The sequence below is a fragment of the Mustela erminea genome, chromosome 5 (assembly GCF_009829155.1).
Source record: "Mustela erminea isolate mMusErm1 chromosome 5, mMusErm1.Pri, whole genome shotgun sequence".
In the NCBI taxonomy this organism is placed as follows: Eukaryota; Metazoa; Chordata; class Mammalia; order Carnivora; family Mustelidae; genus Mustela; species Mustela erminea.
In genome coordinates this window covers 89127158-89146347 of record NC_045618.1, presented here as the reverse complement: position 1 = coordinate 89146347, position 19190 = coordinate 89127158, and the positions used below count along the sequence as shown (strand labels likewise).

The window sequence follows — 19190 nt, the reverse complement described above, 5'->3', positions numbered from 1 at the left end:
TCAAAACTGAACTACAGTGGGGGCACCTTGGTGGCTCAGTCCTTAAGCATCTGTCCTTGGAGACTTGAGCCTTTGGCTCAGGTCCTGTGACCAAGCCCTGCATTGCATGGGGTAGGGGAGTCCCTGCTCAGCTGGGGGCCTGCTTCTCCTCTCCCACTCCTCTTGCTGTGTTCCCTCTCTCACTGCCTCTCTCTTTGCCAAGTAAATAAATAAAATCATTTTTTAAAAAAGAAAAAACTAGACTACAGTGAATACTATAATCCCAGAACCCAAAATTTTAGAAATAGCAGGGCTTTCCAAGGTCAACCAGTTCAAATCTATCATTTTACAATGAAGGAAACTGAGCAAAAAGTTTACATGATTTATTCAAAATGCAAGTGCAAGGATTAAAACACAAGGCTCCTAGCTCTGAGTCACTTCTGCTTTCCAATGTAATGTTACCCCGATTCCAATCAGAACATAAAAAAGGAATCCAGTGAACTCATCCTACTCTTTCATTCCTAAGCCTTTTATCTGAAAGATGTGACATCTTAAAAGAATCGTATTTCTAGTTTTTGATCATCGGATCTGAAATAAAATATTTAATCATGTAGTTTTAATTTCAGAGTAGAAAAGACAAGTAAAGAGACTAAGCTAATACTGGATAATGTTAATAGTACACTCTGGCAAGAAACTTTAACACCTGGGAAGACTATTTTCTATCCTCCTAGAAAAGTATTTATTCTTCTCTTCGATTATACATTGTAAACTTTCATTCTCCCTTTCATTTTATTTATAAGGCATTGTCATCCAATGAAAGAAAGTCAGAGAATGAAACAATTAACATTTATTCTACCCATTCACCTACTAAAAGATGCCAGTACTCTGAAAATTACTACATCAGAAATTTGTCCTTTCTCTTTCCATCCCCTGTAAATGCCTTCTTCCTACTCTGATTTAAAAAAAGAATTTTTTTAAGTTATACTTTTTACAGAAGAACAAGTGAACAGTTTACTTCTGTTAAAATAACTTCTCTAAGACAAGTGTTTCAAACAAAAGAATCTAGTAACTCATAATAAAACTAATAAATATTTCACCATCAGATATGCTGGATTCATGCATATTTATCCCTACAAAAGCATTATATAATACATAACAATTAAAAATAAAGTACTAAACTAAAGCTTTAAAGTGTTCCCGCAAAGATACTTACTTTTGTCTATTGTAAGCATTTTCCTTCCTCAATTCATTAAGAGCTCTTTCAGCATTCCGAGCTGCCAACTTAAAGAAAATAATATATTTTTAATCTTTTTTTGAAAATACACTTAAAACTAACACAAACAAATGTAAAATGAAAGATAGGTAAGTACTCATAAATATCATAATCACTTACATATCCATTTCAGAAAGTCAATGTAAAATTTTTAACTTAGGGAATTTTTAAAAAGGGAATGAGTTTCCTATAACCAGAAGATGAGTATCAAGGCTGGAGTCTGATCATGTACTTGCCAATGAATGCTGTTATATAGATGTGGAGTCAAGGATCAGCAGCATTTGGTGCTGTAAAATCCAAATAATATGACAAAAGCAATGTAAGAGGACCCAAGCTTAGGGTGATGGGAATGGAGACTCAGAATCATTAGGCACATGTACGCTGGCTATAATATCATAGACAGCTGTCTTTGAAGAGGAATCACTACCATTTAGTGAAACCATAAAGGTCTATAACAGCTTCACAGCATGCCCATATAGGACATTTTTTTAAATGGCTGAATATAATCAAAGTGTGCAGCGTGTCTGTTCAGCACATAGCATTTTAAAAATCAATTCCTACAGTCTTACATTTGTTTAGTGAAATGTTTATGTAATAAAAGGTTAGAAAATCAGAGTATGTTTCATAAAATAAATTTACACTTATAATAAATACCAAGAACATACAATTTTCCTAAACAGTTTGTGGGCAAAGGTTAAACGTGTATGGAATACTGCATGCCTTCCAGTCATTCTGTGAACTCTCCAGTTAAGAAGCAACAGTGTCTGGAATATCAGACCTGGCCAAACTAATGCAATCCACTTGGGCAAATGTATTTATCATGCAAAGGTAGGCAAATTAACTCAATTTATAACCATAACTTTTTATAAGTAAAAAGATTGATCAAATGTATTCACTTAAAATTATGAAGTACACATTAAAACTGACATTAGCTGGCCAAAGAATAAAGTATGTTAAATATTCCTCACACACACACAGACACAAAATAAAGCTTAACCATATTTTAGCATTATTATCAAAAAGATTTCATGTATAAATCACTTTCTAACATATAAGCATAAAATCAACTTTATACTGATAAAAAGAATATTACATAACAATTTTAGTTAATAAAATACCAATTCATTTAATAATGCAGAACCAAAGCCACTTCTAAATGTTTTCCACACATTTAGTATAACTATTTACTCTTGATTTTAAGGCATAAGACAATGAAAAGTTAATAAGTCAAAAGTAAATTTGACTAATATTACAATGCTATCAATATGAACGACATATCTACAAAAAATATAAATATAAATCACTGATGCTAAATGATTAGAGTCTTTTGAAAAGCTTACACTTCAAAGGTTAGGTAAAACTGCATTTCACTGAATGACCACACTGTATTCAGATATTAAATACTTAAAATATGCAAAAAAGCATCTATAATTGCATATTAAAAAATACGCAAAAAAGCATCAAAAAAAACATCTATACATGTAAGTATTAAGGGAAAAGAAACAGTCCCTATCTTAAGTTTAAATCTGTGGTAAGGACAACTATAAACGACCACAGTACTTGCCACAGAACACATAAAAGCAAAGTATTATGTGAGTTCAGAGGAAGAAAAGATGAAATCTAATGGGATGGAACAAAGAAATGCTCAAAAAAAAAGTAACATCTGAAATTGTGAAATTATTTGTAATAGTAATAAAGTAGAAACAAAGGAAACATTTATCAAATGGGAAAGGTTTATATAGATATAAAATATTCATAGAAAAAAATAAAGCAGAATATAAAACAGTAATATATAGTATGTTTTCATTTTTTAAAACATGCCTGTGATTTATGTCTGAATATATTTTTTTAGGTATAGAATAAATGAAAGTGATATTGCTTATTACTTCTTTGTACATCTTTTCTATATAGTCTGAACTTTTTATTCAGTAAGTATGCATTATTTTTATAAAATCTAAAAAAAATAAAAAATGAAGGATGCCTGGGTGGTTCAGTTGGTTAAGCATCTGCCTTTCAGCTCAGGTCATTATGTCAGAAGCCCTACATCGGTCTCACTACTCAGTGGAGAGTCTGCTTCTTCCTCTCCCACTGTCCCTCTCCCTGCTTATATGTGCACCCTTTCTCTTTCTCTCTCTCTCAAATAAATAAAATCTTAAAAAAAAAAAAAAACACTTTAAGACATAAAGGATATTTTTTGCATTTTTTAAAGATTTTATTTATTTGTCTGAAAGAGCACAAGTTGGGGAGTGGCAGGCAGAGGAAGAGGGAGAAGTAGGCTCCCTGCTGAGCAGAGAGCCTGCGTGGAGTTTGATCCCAGGACCCTGGGATCATGACCTGAGCCGAAGGTAGATGCTTAACACCTAACCAACTGAGCCACCCAGGTGCCCCTTTTTTGTATGTTTTAACATGAAGTCAATGTCATTATTTACTAAACAAGAAATGCAATGTACAATAACAGAAAAAGCTCAGACTTGGAATAAAAAATTTCAATCTTTACCCTTCACTCTTTGGTCATGTGACCTTGGGCTGTTTTCTCATCTGTAAAATTTGAATTATAATACCTATTTTACAGTTCTTATGTGGACTGAATGAGTTATATATGCAAAATGCCTTTAAGTATAGTGCTTAGAACACAAGACACTAAAGTTTCTCTCATTTTTTTTTAACGCTCTTCTCATCTTTAAAAAATTATCTGTTCTTAGTATTCAGAAAGTAACAGGGAGTGGTGAAAAAGACTTAATTCATCTCCCAAGCCCAGCTTAATTCAATAACAAAACTTCACTTGAACCCTCAGTACAAAATCTGAGAAATGGGAAGAGCCCTGATATTCAACATGTCTAATTCAGAATCTATGCTAGAATCTCCACTCCAAGAAATATCCACATCTAAGAAATATCTCCCAAGTTACAGTGCAACAGTGTAGTAACAGTTAACATGTACTGAGGGCTTATTATGTGTCAGGCATCTGGCTAACAGCCTTACGTGAGTTATCTTACTTATTCATCATAATAACTCTATGAAATAGGTACTACTGCTATATCTTTCCTTACAGGTAAGGAAACAAGAATGGTTGTAACAGGTGATAGAACCAGGATACCAACCATGACAGGCTGACCCCAGACTCCATGTATTCACCCGCTGTGCAAACTGTCTCCCCTTGAAGACTCCTAGGGACAAGTCCTACAAAAGCCAGCTATTTTAACAGTTCTACATGTTAAATGGATCATTCCTATGGTTAGTAAAACCTGCATCCTTATCATTTCCTCACACAGTACTCCTCTGGGAGCACTGACATGCCATTTCTCACAATAATCTTTTTCTTGATGTGTAGCAAGTAATTCAACACTGAGAATCAGATACCCGAATTGTATGACTTTCATGACTAGAAGAGGCTTTTAATATCACTTAGTTCAATCTGTGAGTAAACAGGCCCAGTAATCTTAAGTAATTTGTCCACAAGTACTGGTGGCAATCCAGGGCCCTCAAACAATTAATCCAGGAACATTACATCACCTCCCACAGACAGAAAGTAAGATCCTTGCAAAGTAAAAGCAAAGAGGGAAAAATCAGATTTCTGTGAATAACTGTGTTATAACAAAGTATTTAGTTCATAAAGAACATAATGTCAGGGGCGCCTGGGTGGCTCAGTTGTTAAGCATCTGCCTTTGGCTCAGGTCATGATCCCAGGGTCCTGGGTTCCAGCCTCATATCGGGCTCCCTGCTCTGCGGGAAACCTGCTTCTCCCTCTCCCGCTTCCCCTGCTGTATTCCTCTCTCACTGACTCTCTCCCTGTCAAATAAAGAAAATTTAAAAAAAAAAAAAAAAAGAACATAATTTCACTACCAGTAAAATTAAAAGAAACTGATTTTATTTAATACTAACTTAATTTGCAGTGTGGAAGTGTACCTTTTAAACCGCTCATTTAAATTAGGAAAAAGAACGTGACAATTTGATACTTACCCAATTATCATGTGCTTTTTTCTCATAGGAAATAATCTGAAAAAGAAATTCATTAAAATACTACTGATTTTCTTAAATAAAAAATTTTGCATCTACCACTATGATTTAGTACACAACTTATAAACTCAAAAATAACTCAAGCATCTCTGAAAAGTAACATTTTAAAGCAAATTTTCATATACACATGATTTAAAATAAAAACTGAATGAATTTTTGTCTAGTAAATTTGTTTTATGCAATAATCAACTACAATGAGTTACCAACTAAGAGATAATTAGCCCAAGTGAATATGAGAGCCCAATGTGGGTATATGTTTATTCAATCCACATTCTCACAGAAGCAGGACACATGGCAATTTTAAACAAGGTCTCTTATTCCAGAAATTTGGCTCCCTATAAATGTCCCACAGACAGGTGCAAAACCTCAAGAGAGGTGTACAACTATCAAGTGACTATATTCCTGTATCAAAATAGAGATAAACAACTCAAACAAATCATAACTGTTTTAATTTACACACACACACACACACACACACACACACATACCTGCCCTTGATAAGAATGAACGGTTCTCTCCAATTCTTCCTCAAGATCTTTGGCTCGCTTTCTATAAGGAATAATCATTCTACTATTAACATATACTAAGAAATGAGAAGATATACTATGTCTCTTGAAAATATCAGTTAAAACACCTAAAGTGCTTTGTTTAATATAAAAAATAACTCCAGAACTTCACACATCAATCACCTTTAAGACTTCTAAAGCAGTATATTTTTCTTGACATAATTTTAACATTAATTGTGCTTTAAGAGTACTATTACTTGGGTTTACCTAAACCAATGGTCATGCAAGAATTTATATGGTATATTGGTTTGTTTTTATTTTTATGCAGCATGACCTTGGAAAACTTATTCTGATATCTATAATTTTAACAGAATTCTAAGAAATTAGCTGTCTGTGTGAAGTAAAATGTTACTTACTACCTTTACACAACTAGTAAAATAATTTCTTCTTTTGGATAAAACCCAAGCTTATTCTTCTAACACAAAATGAAATATAAGAACTATCTGGGACACTGCTAAATCTTCCACCTTATTTTCTCTAGGTTTTCTATTATTTCCATGGAACTAATGATGAGTGAACCAAGAAAAAAACCAGACATATGAACACTTTTTCAGACCTTTAGTTGTGGTTCACTCTTTTTGAGGCAGACTTCCCGAATTCCTTAATATTGTACACATTCTTCCCCATTTGAACCAAAAAGGAAAGACCCTGAAATTAATGGCTATTCACAAATTTATTCACATTAACATAAAATAGAATTTCCCATGTTCAAGTACAACTAATGTGAGAGATTTAAAATCATACACACCGAAAGGAAAACATTTTTTTCCTTCTTATATTTTCTGTGTAATTGCATAATAGCAAGATATCCAAATGAAAAATCATCAGAAAAATATTGGGTTTATTTTTTTTGGTTGCTTTGTTACTTTTCTGATATTGGGTTTTTTGATACCCTCCCCACCTCGAAAAGAAAGGAGTAAAATATATTTGATACCTGTATGTCTCCAGCTCCTCAAATGCATGACTTATCTTTTCATCTGCTTTGGAAAGTTTCCCCTCTTTCTCCAATCTGTAATTTTCCTCTACTGTTAATTTCCTTAAAACAAAAAATATCTTTTTTTATAGTATGTCATAAGATAATCAAATATATCTTATTAATTATATGGCAACTGGTGCTTCCCACAAAGCAATTTGCATAATACCACTAAAAACATCACATGCAAGAAAAAAAGTACCTGTGTAAATATTCTGGGTGTGGAACTTAATATTATAAACTGAAATTATAAACCATCCTGTCTAATAAAGTACTGTAAGACTTTATCATAAAAATAAGACCAAAGGTAAATATTAGTAAAGACTATCTGACTATATATTATTTATCAAGACTTATCATATAGCGCAACATACATTTATTAGACAAGAAGTCACCAAGTAATGAACTGTAAATCAGTAATTTTTAAATTGGTTATTAAGTCGTTAACATAGTAATTGGGCTTCCAGGACAGTTCACACACACAAAACAAAAACAAAAACACTTTTAAAGAATCCAAAGTAAATAAAAGTAGTAGTAATAGTTGTACTTACTACTTGAAGTTCTTTTAATAATAATAGCTAACTTAGTGAGCCATTAGTATGTGCAAGAAATTGTTCTTAGACTCTTACATATATTATTACCCTACATAATTATCACAATAGCTCTACGAGAAAGGAAGCACAGAGAAACTAAGTAAGTGAACCTCAGCATAGAGCTATTGTCACTACTTAGTCACTACTTAGTGACTCCATTATACTATATTACTCATGTTGTTTCACATGATATCATCAGTAACAATGGTCCTTCAAGAAATACTTATTGAACACCACAGGAAAACATATTTCACAATCTAAATGTGAATGTCTTCCCTTCTTCATGAACTTTGGGGAGGAACATGACATACTACTGAAGAAATTCAACAGGGCAGGAATAAATGTTTTATATGCCACAAACTACATTACTAATTGCTAAGAGAGCACTCGCTAGGTCAATCCTTTCATAGCTGTTAGAAGAAAATAAAAGTCATCCCTTCAGAAGAAGCATGAAAAGTATAATGGGTATGGAGATGGAAGGAGGTGTATATTTACAGAATCTAGATTTAAAATGGTCAGAAATTCTCTGACACCTCTGCTGCTGAGAAGTAAAGTCTAGGAACCTTGCCTTCAATTTGGGTAGGCTCATTAATGATGGAAATTGCACTATAAAAGCTTGATGATTAGACAAAAAACAATCACATCTTATTTCACATATTTAAAGCATCATATTGGGGCGCCTGGGTGGCTCAGTGGGTTAAGCATCGATTATGGCTCAGGTCATGATCTCAAGCTTGTGAGATCGAGCCCTGCATCAGGCTCCACACTGGGCATGGAACCTGCTTAAGATTCTCTCTCTCCCTCTCCCTCTGCACAGCCCTCTATGCTCATGTGCTCTCTCTAGCTCTCTCTCTCTAAAAATAAGTAAAATAAAAATCTGAAAAAAGATTCTCTTCCTCTCTGCCACTCACTCTCTAAAAAAATATAATAATAATAATAAAGCAACATATCAAGCTTCTGTGTTACATTATTTTACTTCTCTCGAATATTAGACCTGGAAAAGTGCTAGCAATATAATATTTCAATCACAGAAAACATCAATCTAGCATCTGGAAAATGACTGAATCTAAATCATACTGGTATGCAGGCAAAAAATTTAATTTAACATTTTACTAACACTATCAACTCTCTATATTCTGCTCTAAAGAAAAAACAGTGGCACAGTTCATTGAATTTGAGTAATGAATATTTTAAATATAAAAATGAAATATAGAGTATTTGGGGAATTCAAAACATTTTAGATTAATGAATGAAATCACAATGTCAACAATACACACAGAGCCAGGATTCTACTCAGCTTCCCACCCTTGCTCTGTAGTACCTCTGAAAGCTAATACAGAGAACACCTTTCTCTTTGAAATTTTAAACATTACTCATTGAAATTCTATAATCAACCAATCAATCAAATTTTTAAAATACACTCAAAAGTATTCCTTTAACCTCAGATAATCCCGTTTATGTCCAAATTTTATTCACAGTATCTTTCATCCTAACCTAAAATGAAGGGTCATCCATTCCTAAATTCACTGATGGAGGTGTCCACTCTGTGGCTCTTCCATTTAGTCAAGTTTATTTCTCTTACATATCCTGAGCAGTCCCGAGTGGCCCAAAGGTACATGATAAACAGCAAATTTTTAATTTTTGAATAAACTCCAAATAATGACTGAAGTACACAGCTTGGCAATAACAGAGCTTAACTAATCCCCCAGCATCCTGATGGCAATGTAATGTTAGTATTTTCTACCAACATTTCCAAATACATAAAGAAGAATTTCATTTCTATTAGTTACATTCTATAAAGTCACCACAAATCCTAAATTAGCAAATAATAAACCAGTGCTCTTAAGGGAATCAGAATCACGTTTCTGTATGCTCTAATGATAGATTTTCATTTACCTGTCAATACATAACCCTGTTTTATGTGTGTTAGTTTAAAGACACCTTATTTAACATCTGTTGTTAAATCTGACACTTATACTTTCTCTGTAAGATATACCACAGCCTTTTTGCACTTAGGAACACTAAACTGCACTTCAGCAAAATAGCGGGGGGCCATTTTAAACCACTAAATCACCAACAAAAAGCACAATAATGTGGCACTATATATAATGCAAAAAGGATAACCATTGACAAAATTAGAGCTGAAATACAAAAGCAGACTGGGAATGTGCATATTGGACAATTCAAATTGTTTGCCATTCTGTGCATGTCTAAGAATGACCACTACAGTTCCATGAGTACTGGTCTGGGGTTAAAAGTAAGTTTTCACACACACGAAACAGGCAAACATATCAAAAAATGGGCAGAAAATATGAACAGACAACTTCTCCAATCAAGACATACAAATGGCTATCAGACACATGAAAAAATGTTCATCATCATTAGCCCTCAGGGAGATTCAAATTAAAATCACATTGAGATATCACCTTACACCAGTTAGAATGGCCAAAATTAACAAAACAGGAAACAACATGTGTTGGAGAGGATGTGGAGAAAGGGGAACCCTCTTACACTGTTGGTGGGAATGCAAGTTGGTGCAGCCTCTTTGGAGAACAGTGTGGAGATTCCTCAAGAAATTAAAAATAGAGCTTCCCTATGACCCTGCAATTGCACTCCTGGGTATTTACCCCAAGGATACAGATGTTGTGAAAAGAAGGGCCATCTGTACCCCAATGTTTATAGCAGCAATGGCCACGGTCGCCAAACTATGGAAAGAACCAAGATGCCCTTCAACGGACGAATGGATAAGGAAGATGTGGTCCATATACACTATGGAGTATTATGCCTCCATCAGAAAGGATGAATACCCAACTTTTGTAGCAACATGGACGGGACTGGAAGAGATTATGCTGAGTGAAATAAGTCAAGCAGAGAGAGTCAATTATCATATGGTTTCACTTATTTGTGGAGCATAACAAATATCATGGAGGACAAGGGGTGTTAGAGAGGAGAAGGGAGTTGGGGTAAATTGGAAGGGGAGGTGAATCACGAGAGACTATGGACTCTGAAAAACAATCTGAGGGGTTTGAAGTGGCGGGGGTTGGGAGGTTGGGGTACCAGGTGGTGGGTATTATAGAGGGCACGGATTGCATGGAGCACTGGGTGTGGTGAAAAAATAATGAATACTGTTTTTCTGAAAATAAATTGAAAAAATTAAAAAGAAAATAAATAAGTTTTCACAAGTAGGTAAATTTGCAAATACAGAAACTAAGATTGATGAGATCAACTGTAAGAACTTTCATTAAAGGGGCTTGAAATTAAATTAATTAAATCAAGTAATATTTTATTTACTTTTACGATGAAAAATATATCTTATGGTGGTATCTGAAAATCTGGGCTCTCCAGATCAGTGTCTTTTTTTTTTTTAGATTTCATTTATTTATTTGACAGAGAGAGATCACAAGTAGGCAAAGAGGCAGGCAGAGAGAGAGAGGAGGAAGCAGGCTCCCTGCCGAGCAGAGAGCCCGACGCGGGGCTCAATTCCAGGACCCTGAGATCATGACCCCAGCCAAAGGCAGCGGCTTAACCCACTGAGCCACCCAGGCGCCCTCTCCAGATCAGGGTCTTAACAGTCTTCTGTGTATCTATGCATTTAGGCATCAGTTGCCACATACATAGAATCTTTCACTCTAATATATAAAGGTACTAAACATATTTATTCATATATTCAACAAATGTTTATTGAATAACTACTATGTGCCAGACAGAGTATTAGGCACCAAAAATACAGAAGAAAAGAGAATAAAGCAATTCTTTCATGGAGTTTACCTTTAATGTTGGGAAGATTAAAAAAAAAAAAGGACAATCATTCATCAGAGGACTATAAGGGCTATAAAGAAAAATAAAGCAAGACAAGAGGATAGGGATTACAGTTATTATCTTAGGGTAATCAGGTAAAGATTCTTTGAAGCAACATTTGAACCTAGACCCAGATGAAATGAAGGATTTAACCTTACACAGGGTAATACCAGTTCAAGGCAGAAAGAGCTAGTAGAAAAGGCCTTGAGGTACAGATGTGCTTGGCATACTAAAGATTATTGAGAAGGCCAGTGCGGCTGGAAGGTAATGAAGGGAAAAGAAAATGAATAAGTAAAAATTAAAGGCATAACCAGGAAAAAAAATAAAACGAAGCGAAAGTTCAGATCTTAACAGAGTCTTGTAGGCCACAGGCTTTGGATTAAATTCTAAGTGCCATATGAAGGCACTTGGGAGTCTGCAAACAAGACAGAGACAATATCCATAATTTATATTTTAGAAGGGGCATGCCACTGCAAACAAATGTGTAGGAAGTTACATGGAAAGAGACTACTCATAAGGTTACTGCAATAAACCAGGCATCAATGATAATGGTTTAGATGAGACTCATATTAGGAAAGGTATGAAAAATGGTCAGATTCAGAAGAAAAAGTGTTTCAAGATCAAATAACGTCCTTAAAAATGAACTGATGAGATATTACCCAATCATAAATTGAGCACTTTGAGTATCACATAAGGTGAATATGCACTATTTTAAGCTATTTTACTTGCCAAACAGCAAACTTATCAATATAATTTTATTACCTGTGAAGTGTCATTTCATTTTCTTGATATAATTCGGTCATCACTTTAAGCTTCTGCTGAAGCTTTTGATTCTCACTTTCAAATTGTATATTTTCTGACTGTAAAGATGCTTGCTCAGTCTGGAGACTTTCAAGATATTCTATAGAAAATTTTTAAAAATCACGATTAAAGGAGTAAATATTTGAGATGCACATTAACACTTCATAAAGATTAAAATTACCAAAAATAATAATTATTAATAAATAAAATTCTTTCCACAGAAAATGTATATTTTGTTCACCTAAATGCTTTTTAGTATTTTAATTAAAGAACTAGAAAAACTGTTATAATTTTTTTTTATTACTCGAAGATTTCCCAAAATCTTCAATATTCTAATTCCAGCATCTAATTTTCAGTTAGGGTGCCAAAAACCAATAAAATTCTCAAGAAGGTTATGGAGATGAGAATTCTAAAGTGAAATATTTTAGTTCAATATTTCCTCTGGGCACCTTTCAGTTGGTTAAGTGGATGCCCTGGCTCAGGTCATGATCCCAGGATCCTGGGATTGAGTCCCCTGTCGGACTCCCTGCTCAGCAGGGAACCGGTTTCTTCTGCTGCTTGTTTTCCCCTGCTCATGCTTGGTGTGTGTATGCACACTCTCTCTCACAAAAATAAATAAAATCTTTTAAAAAAAAAAAACAGTTCCTGTGAACTACTTCTACATAATAAACAATGCCTATTTTTATCTGGTAAAAAGTTTAGAGGTTAATACTTAACCTGGCCAGCCCTCCTTTTAAGCAAAATTTAGATATATGTTATAAGTCAGATCAGAAATTTCAATCTTCTGATAAGAAATGGTACAAAACCACCCTAGCTTAATCCAGATCAAGATTGGAGAGAAAAATACCAGTTTTAGCTTGTTTCAAATGCTAACCTACCTAAAAGAATTATCTATAAAACAAAAATTAACAATTTTAAGTAATTATGAGTGCTAGATAATTAGCACATTGTTATTAAAATCCTCATTTATCTTTCAACTTCATAACTCCACCTCTGACCTCCTCTAAGATTGAGGTGCCATCTCCCAAAACATGTATATAAATCATCACCACAAATCTTTTTAAGTAGGTTCAACACCCAGTGTGGGGCTTTCACTCATGACTCTGTGATTAAGAGTCACATGGTCTACGGACTAAGCTGGGCAGGCGCCCCCACCACAAATTTTAATGCGAAACTTACTGCGTGTATTGAGGGCAGTTTCAAAAGTCACCAAATCATACTAACAAGCATTAAAAATTTTAGCAATCATATGTAATAGCATTCTAATTACTCTAAAGGTATATAAGTATTCATCTAGTAATCATATACATCAAAAGGAAAGTTTAAAGTAAATATGCTAACATTAAATGATGTCTTTCCACAGAAATTTTTAAATCTACATCACAAGAAAACTGTTGACCCAGGCTTTAAGCCAATGTCAAGAACAGTTATTTAACAGATATTAATGTTGGATACCATCTCTGGTAAAACTTGATCACAGGGATGATCTTTTAAAAGTTAACAGTTTTAATATGCTACTTTTTAACATCTAAAACCATATCACACATATAACACTAAAATTCAAGATAAGTGTGGTTTTACATTTTTTAAAATAATATCATTATTTTATTTCATATGAATATGGAGGAAACTGATAATCAGGCTTTACCACCACAAGCAAAAAACTCAGTACTAATTTTCCACAAATCAGAAACAAAAGTAAAAGCTAAAAAAACAATCAAATTGGTCCTTTCTGTAATTGATTCAATTAACAGTACCATTCTGTATAAAAAGATATAGATAACCTACCTGTAAGCTCTTCTTTTGTCTTATCTACTTCAGATAATTGAATGTAAATTTGGTTTCTTTCTCCTTCTAGTGTTTTTAAAGAAGTCTTTAACTTCAGAGAATGGAAGAAAGAAAAAAACAAAACATTAGTCAGTTACACCAAAAAAGGAAAAACAAAAAATCTCAATATACCATCCCAACCTTTTGAAGTTCTTTTATCATTCTGATGAAATTGTCACCTATAAAGCATTAACCAACAATGCAGCTTCCATCTTGAAAACTTAACAGTCGTTAGTTGTAAATGTCAGAACAGAGACAGAGAAGATCAATAACTCATCCTTAAAAAGGTATTTTATTAAAATTAAAAAGGTATTATATTCTTATTAAATATTATTTATATATTATTCATATTTATTATATTATTATTTATTAAAACAGTATTATATTAAAAAGCTATTTTCATTATATTTACTTTCAACACAGAAGTTTTAATTAAAGCAACCTTCAAATTACATTACCAAGCTTTCACAAAGTTCAGTAAAGATCAAGATACCACTAGTACAATGGAAAAGAGAAGGGATAAACCAGAAGAAAGTGAACCTAGCATTTACTTCTCAAATTAGGATATGGGGCAACAGGAATATAGGAAAATACTGCTATCAGAGGAAGAAGAATGCTCAAAGATAGAAACATGACAGAAAATACACTAAATATTTTTAATATATTCCTTATCCAAAAACATTAGTGTAGACTTTAAAAATCTGTATTAAGATACATTCTAAAAATTAACAATATGAATTTCCAAACTTATTATAGAAAAGAAAGAAGCACTGATAAAGAAATCCTGATCACTTCTGAAAATTTAGATTTCTTCTATGGTGGTAACTATAAAATAGTCTTTTAAAATAATTACTAAGGACATACAGATTTAACCCAAGTTCTATTTCCTTCTCTATATTCTTTATATTTATGCAGTAATGCAAACCTTAGCGGCATGAACCAACGTCTTCAAAGCTCCTTTTGGTTGATTATCTATAGTAAAAAACAAAAACAATAAATTGGGGAAACAGTGCCACACCAAAACAGACATCCAAGTGATTTTATTAGTTCATACAACTAGAGCCTTATAATCACCCTTCTTGCTACAATAAAGAATTTGATATAAGGCAGGATAGCCTTGGACATGCTCCCAAGAAGCTAAATAATAAGGCACTGAAAGTACCACAATTTCATTTAACGAGGTTCTTCACTACTGACTCCAAGAACAAATTTATAATAAGAAGGTCTCAACATTCTTGAAATCTTTTAGCATACAAAATATAAGTGCAATTATACTCCAAATTAAAAGGACATTAAACAAATTTGCATTTTTTCATTACAAAAGGAATTGCTTCTTGTAAGATAAAGCAGAATAAAACAAAGAACATGTATTCACTTTTGGAATATAGTTTTCTTTCAGTGCATTAATGGTATCACCAAAGAAATTTCTAAAGAAAAAAAAAATACCTTCTGCTCCTTAATATGTATTAATTATGCAAAGGGTAGAGGGAGAAAAAAGAGACAGGACACAAAGGTCAGAAGAGTTACCACTGGGAGAAACTAGTAAAAGAGAAACAAAACACTTCTGTACTCTTTTTGCAGTTTCCAATGAGTCTGCAGTTATGTCAACAAAAAATTCTTTTCTCAAGTCAAAGAACTGGTTTGAAAATACAGTGAGCAGCTACACTGAACCTAACTCCTGCTTGAGTTTCCAGACCATAACCAGCAGTGGTGATAACAATTTGTAATGGACAGGATTAAAGTACTGAGCCATCTAATTAAAACATACAAACAAAAACCAATATCCTAAGGTATCTGTCTCATTTTTTAAACTACCCACCCATTCATCTGATTACCTGACATGACAGGGAAAAACAGGCACTGAAATTATTATGATGCAATGAGAAAATATACAATATATAAAAAGAACATGGAGGAAAGAAGCTGTAAGTCTGTCTGAGGAGTTTGGAGAAATATTTACTAAAAAGGCAGTATTCTAACCGAAGCTTAATAATAAGTGATGGCAAGAGAGGGACAGAGTATTAGAGATAAGTGAAGAAGATGTGCCAAAGCAGAATTGTATGAAGAACATGGTACACACAAAGAACAAATAGTTCAGTTAAGAAATGGGCAGAAGACATGAACAGACACTTATCCAAGAAGACATCCAAATGGCCAACAGACACATGAAAAAATGCTCAATAATCACTCAGTATCAGGGAAATACAAATCAAAACTACAATGAGATATACCACCTCATACTGGTCAGACAGCTAAAACTAACAAGTCAGGAAATGACAGATGTTGGCAAGAATGTGGAGAAAGGGGAACCATCTTACACTGTTCTTAGGAATGCAAACTAGTGTAGCCACCCTGGAAAACAATATGGAGGCTCCGCAGAAAGTTGAAAATAGAGCTACCCTATAACCTAGCAATTGCACTGCTGGGTATTTACCCCAAAGATACAAATGTAGTGATCCAAAGCAACAATATCCACAATAACTAAACTATGGAAAGAGCCCAGATGTCCACTGACAGATGAATGGATAAAGAAGATGTGGAGGGGTGTGTATATATATGTGAATATTACACAGCCATCAAAAAAATGAAATCTTGCCATTTGCAACAACATGGATGGAACTAGAGGGTATATAATACACTAAGCAAAATAAGTCAATCAGAGAATGACAATTATCGTATGACCCCACTCATGTGTGGAACTTAAGAAACAAAATGATACAATACCGTAAGGATCACAGGGGAAGGGAGGGAAAAATATAACAAGATGAAATCAGAGGAAGACAAACCATAAGAAACTCTTCATCATAGGAAACAAACTGAGGGTTGCTAGAAAGGAGAAGAGTGGAGGAATGGGGTATCTAGGTAGGGATGGACATTAGGAGGGCATGTGTTGTAACAAGCACTAGGTGTTATATAAATCTTATAAATCACTGAACTCTACCTCTGAAACCAATAATATATTTTATGTTAATTAATTGAATTTAAAGTTAAAAAAAAATCCTGGAAAGCCAAAAACAAAACAAAACAAAACAATACAAAACAAAAGACCATGGTGCACACAGGGAACTAAAAGAAAATACAAGAGACTCATGATTTTTAGCAAAAGAGGATGAATCACAACTTGACAATCGCATACCATTTTCTGATTCATTCATTTCCAAGTCCAAGTTATCATCATTTGCTATGTCTTCTCCCAGCACAGCAGTCCAATCTTTCATCTTTATCAGGCGCTCAGTCAGCGACTTGATGTTTAGTAAAAAAGGGAGAAAAGAGAAAGAGGGTAATGTGTAACTGATTTATAACTTCTGAATGTGCAGTCACAGTTTAAAAATCAATCTATGTAGATAACAGTTATTCACCAGCTGATATTAAGGTATGTAAATACCCTCAAAAACTGTAACATTTATTGACTATTAACTCTACACGTTATCATGTGATCTCACTAATATGAGGAATTTGAAAAACAAGACGGAGAATTATATGGGAAAGGAAGAAATAATAAAATAAGACCAAATCAGAGAGGGACACAAACCATAAAAGACTCAATCTCAGGAAACAAACTAAGGGTTGCTGGAGTGGAGAAGGGGCTGGGAGGGATAGGGTGGCTGGGTGATGGACACTAGGGAGGGTATGTGCTATGATGAGTATTGTAAATTGTGTAAGACTGATGAATCACAGACCTGTACCCCTGAAACAAATAATACATTATATGTTAATTTTAAAAAAAAACCTTCCAAGTTAAAAACCAAAGTTGTTTATTCTTACTTTTTGATGGTCTATTTTTGCTAAATACATCACATGACTATAAAGTAACAAAACATTTTCTTGTAGGACATTCTTCACATGCCACAAATTAGAGTGGCCATTAAATGAATAAATTTTGTGTGAGGTCAACCAAATCTGCAAGTGAGACACATGATATATAAAAAGATCACAGATTTTACAGATCTGATTTTTTCAAGTTAATGACTACCTAAAGAGTTCCACTGAAATAAAGAAAAATATATATATATATAACAGAATCTGAATTGCTACATTACAGGCTTTCCAACAGTCCTTTTTGAATTTTCTCAAATAAAGATTTTCTAGCATCATACATAATAAAATGATTGTACCATGTATTTCTGTGGAAGGACCCACCTAAAAGCCCATTCTGGTTTATAATTTCCACCCTCCAATCTCTTCCCCCTTGAGTGTTCCAGGCACAAATAACATGGCTTACAGCTTTGACTGAACTTGAGATTAGCATCTCATTCTTGTTTTGTTTAGGAAGAATCCCAAGTTCTTCAGCAGGGTAAGTTTAGGGAAAAAAATAAAACAATATACCAAATTATGCGTACAACTCCTAAAGCTAGAATCTTCAAAACATTCTTAGTAACAATGTAAAGAGCATAAAAATATAGGTTTCAAGATGGTAACCTCCACTTTACTGCACAGATTACAGAATGTTAGCTTTACATTTTATTACTTAATACTCACACCTGAGTATCTCTTTGCAGCTTGAAAGCACAAGATTTAAAAGAGCAGGCAAGAAAAAGGGCTACAATGAGGCAAGCAAGGAGTAGGAAAAGGTGAACAAATACTACATAATATCAATTATTCTATTCCTACCAGATTCAAGTTTCAATTAGACTTATTTTTTGAAAACTATTCATTCTCCGTGAAAGTACATATACCAGCTAATCTAGGTATTACAGATATCCAGCCAGTACATATAATTTTATCTGTCTAATTTCTAAAATTCTTTCCAACTTCTTCTTAATAGAATTAGATGTTATTAGTATCTAATATATGACATATATTATAAAAGATATAATACATATTATTACATAATATATAATATATGTTACAAATCTGTAAGTCTTCAAGGAGGATTTAGGAGCAAGAATGACAACAGTGGTACAAATTAAAATGAATGCCAAAGAAGTACACATACTCAAATTTGACCAAATAATTATAAAAGTGAAAGCTGCCAAGACAAAATTTTCAAATTTCAAAATTAGTACAAAATTCCAGCTGACTCACAGTCACTAAACCCAGCAGGGCCACTTACCTTAATCTGATTTTCTTTATCACACAGAACTTGTTCTGCATCTACACTGAAGTCTTCAAATGCTATTTTCTGTTTATTAAGTTCATTCACTTGTTCTTTCAATTCTTCAGCTTCTTGTAAAAGCTAAAGTTCGAACCCCCCAAAAAAACAGCTCATTATTTTTCATACTTATGTATAGAGGAATTTCTTTATATATTTAGATGTATCATTAATAGGTATTATACAACACAACGTGTTGCTGAGAAGGGAAGTGAGGAAGAATGAAAGAAGGAAAGAAGGGAATAAAGAGCAGGCTCCTGATTTCAAAGAA

At 33.6% G+C, this 19190-nt stretch overlaps 1 protein-coding gene across 8 annotated transcripts in view; it reads right to left on the bottom strand.

The window, feature by feature from the left end:
* The window catches only part of MIA2 (MIA SH3 domain ER export factor 2), an 83616-nt gene that overhangs the window by 20133 nt on the left and 44293 nt on the right, over positions 1-19190 (bottom strand). For all 8 annotated transcript variants that reach the window (XR_004285938.1, XM_032344095.1, XM_032344094.1 and 5 more), the window contains 9 exons: positions 18881-19003; positions 16964-17069; positions 14753-14799; positions 13789-13879; positions 11962-12100; positions 6770-6871; positions 5758-5818; positions 5213-5248; positions 1193-1260 (listed from right to left, as the gene is read on the bottom strand). Coding sequence is in view for 7 of the 8 variants with exons in the window: in XM_032344095.1 (XP_032199986.1) it covers positions 1193-1260; positions 5213-5248; positions 5758-5818; positions 6770-6871; positions 11962-12100; positions 13789-13879; positions 14753-14799; positions 16964-17069; positions 18881-19003 (773 nt within the window). In the remaining variant the exon portion in view is untranslated. The remainder of the gene's footprint in view (positions 1-1192; positions 1261-5212; positions 5249-5757; positions 5819-6769; positions 6872-11961; positions 12101-13788; positions 13880-14752; positions 14800-16963; positions 17070-18880; positions 19004-19190) is intronic.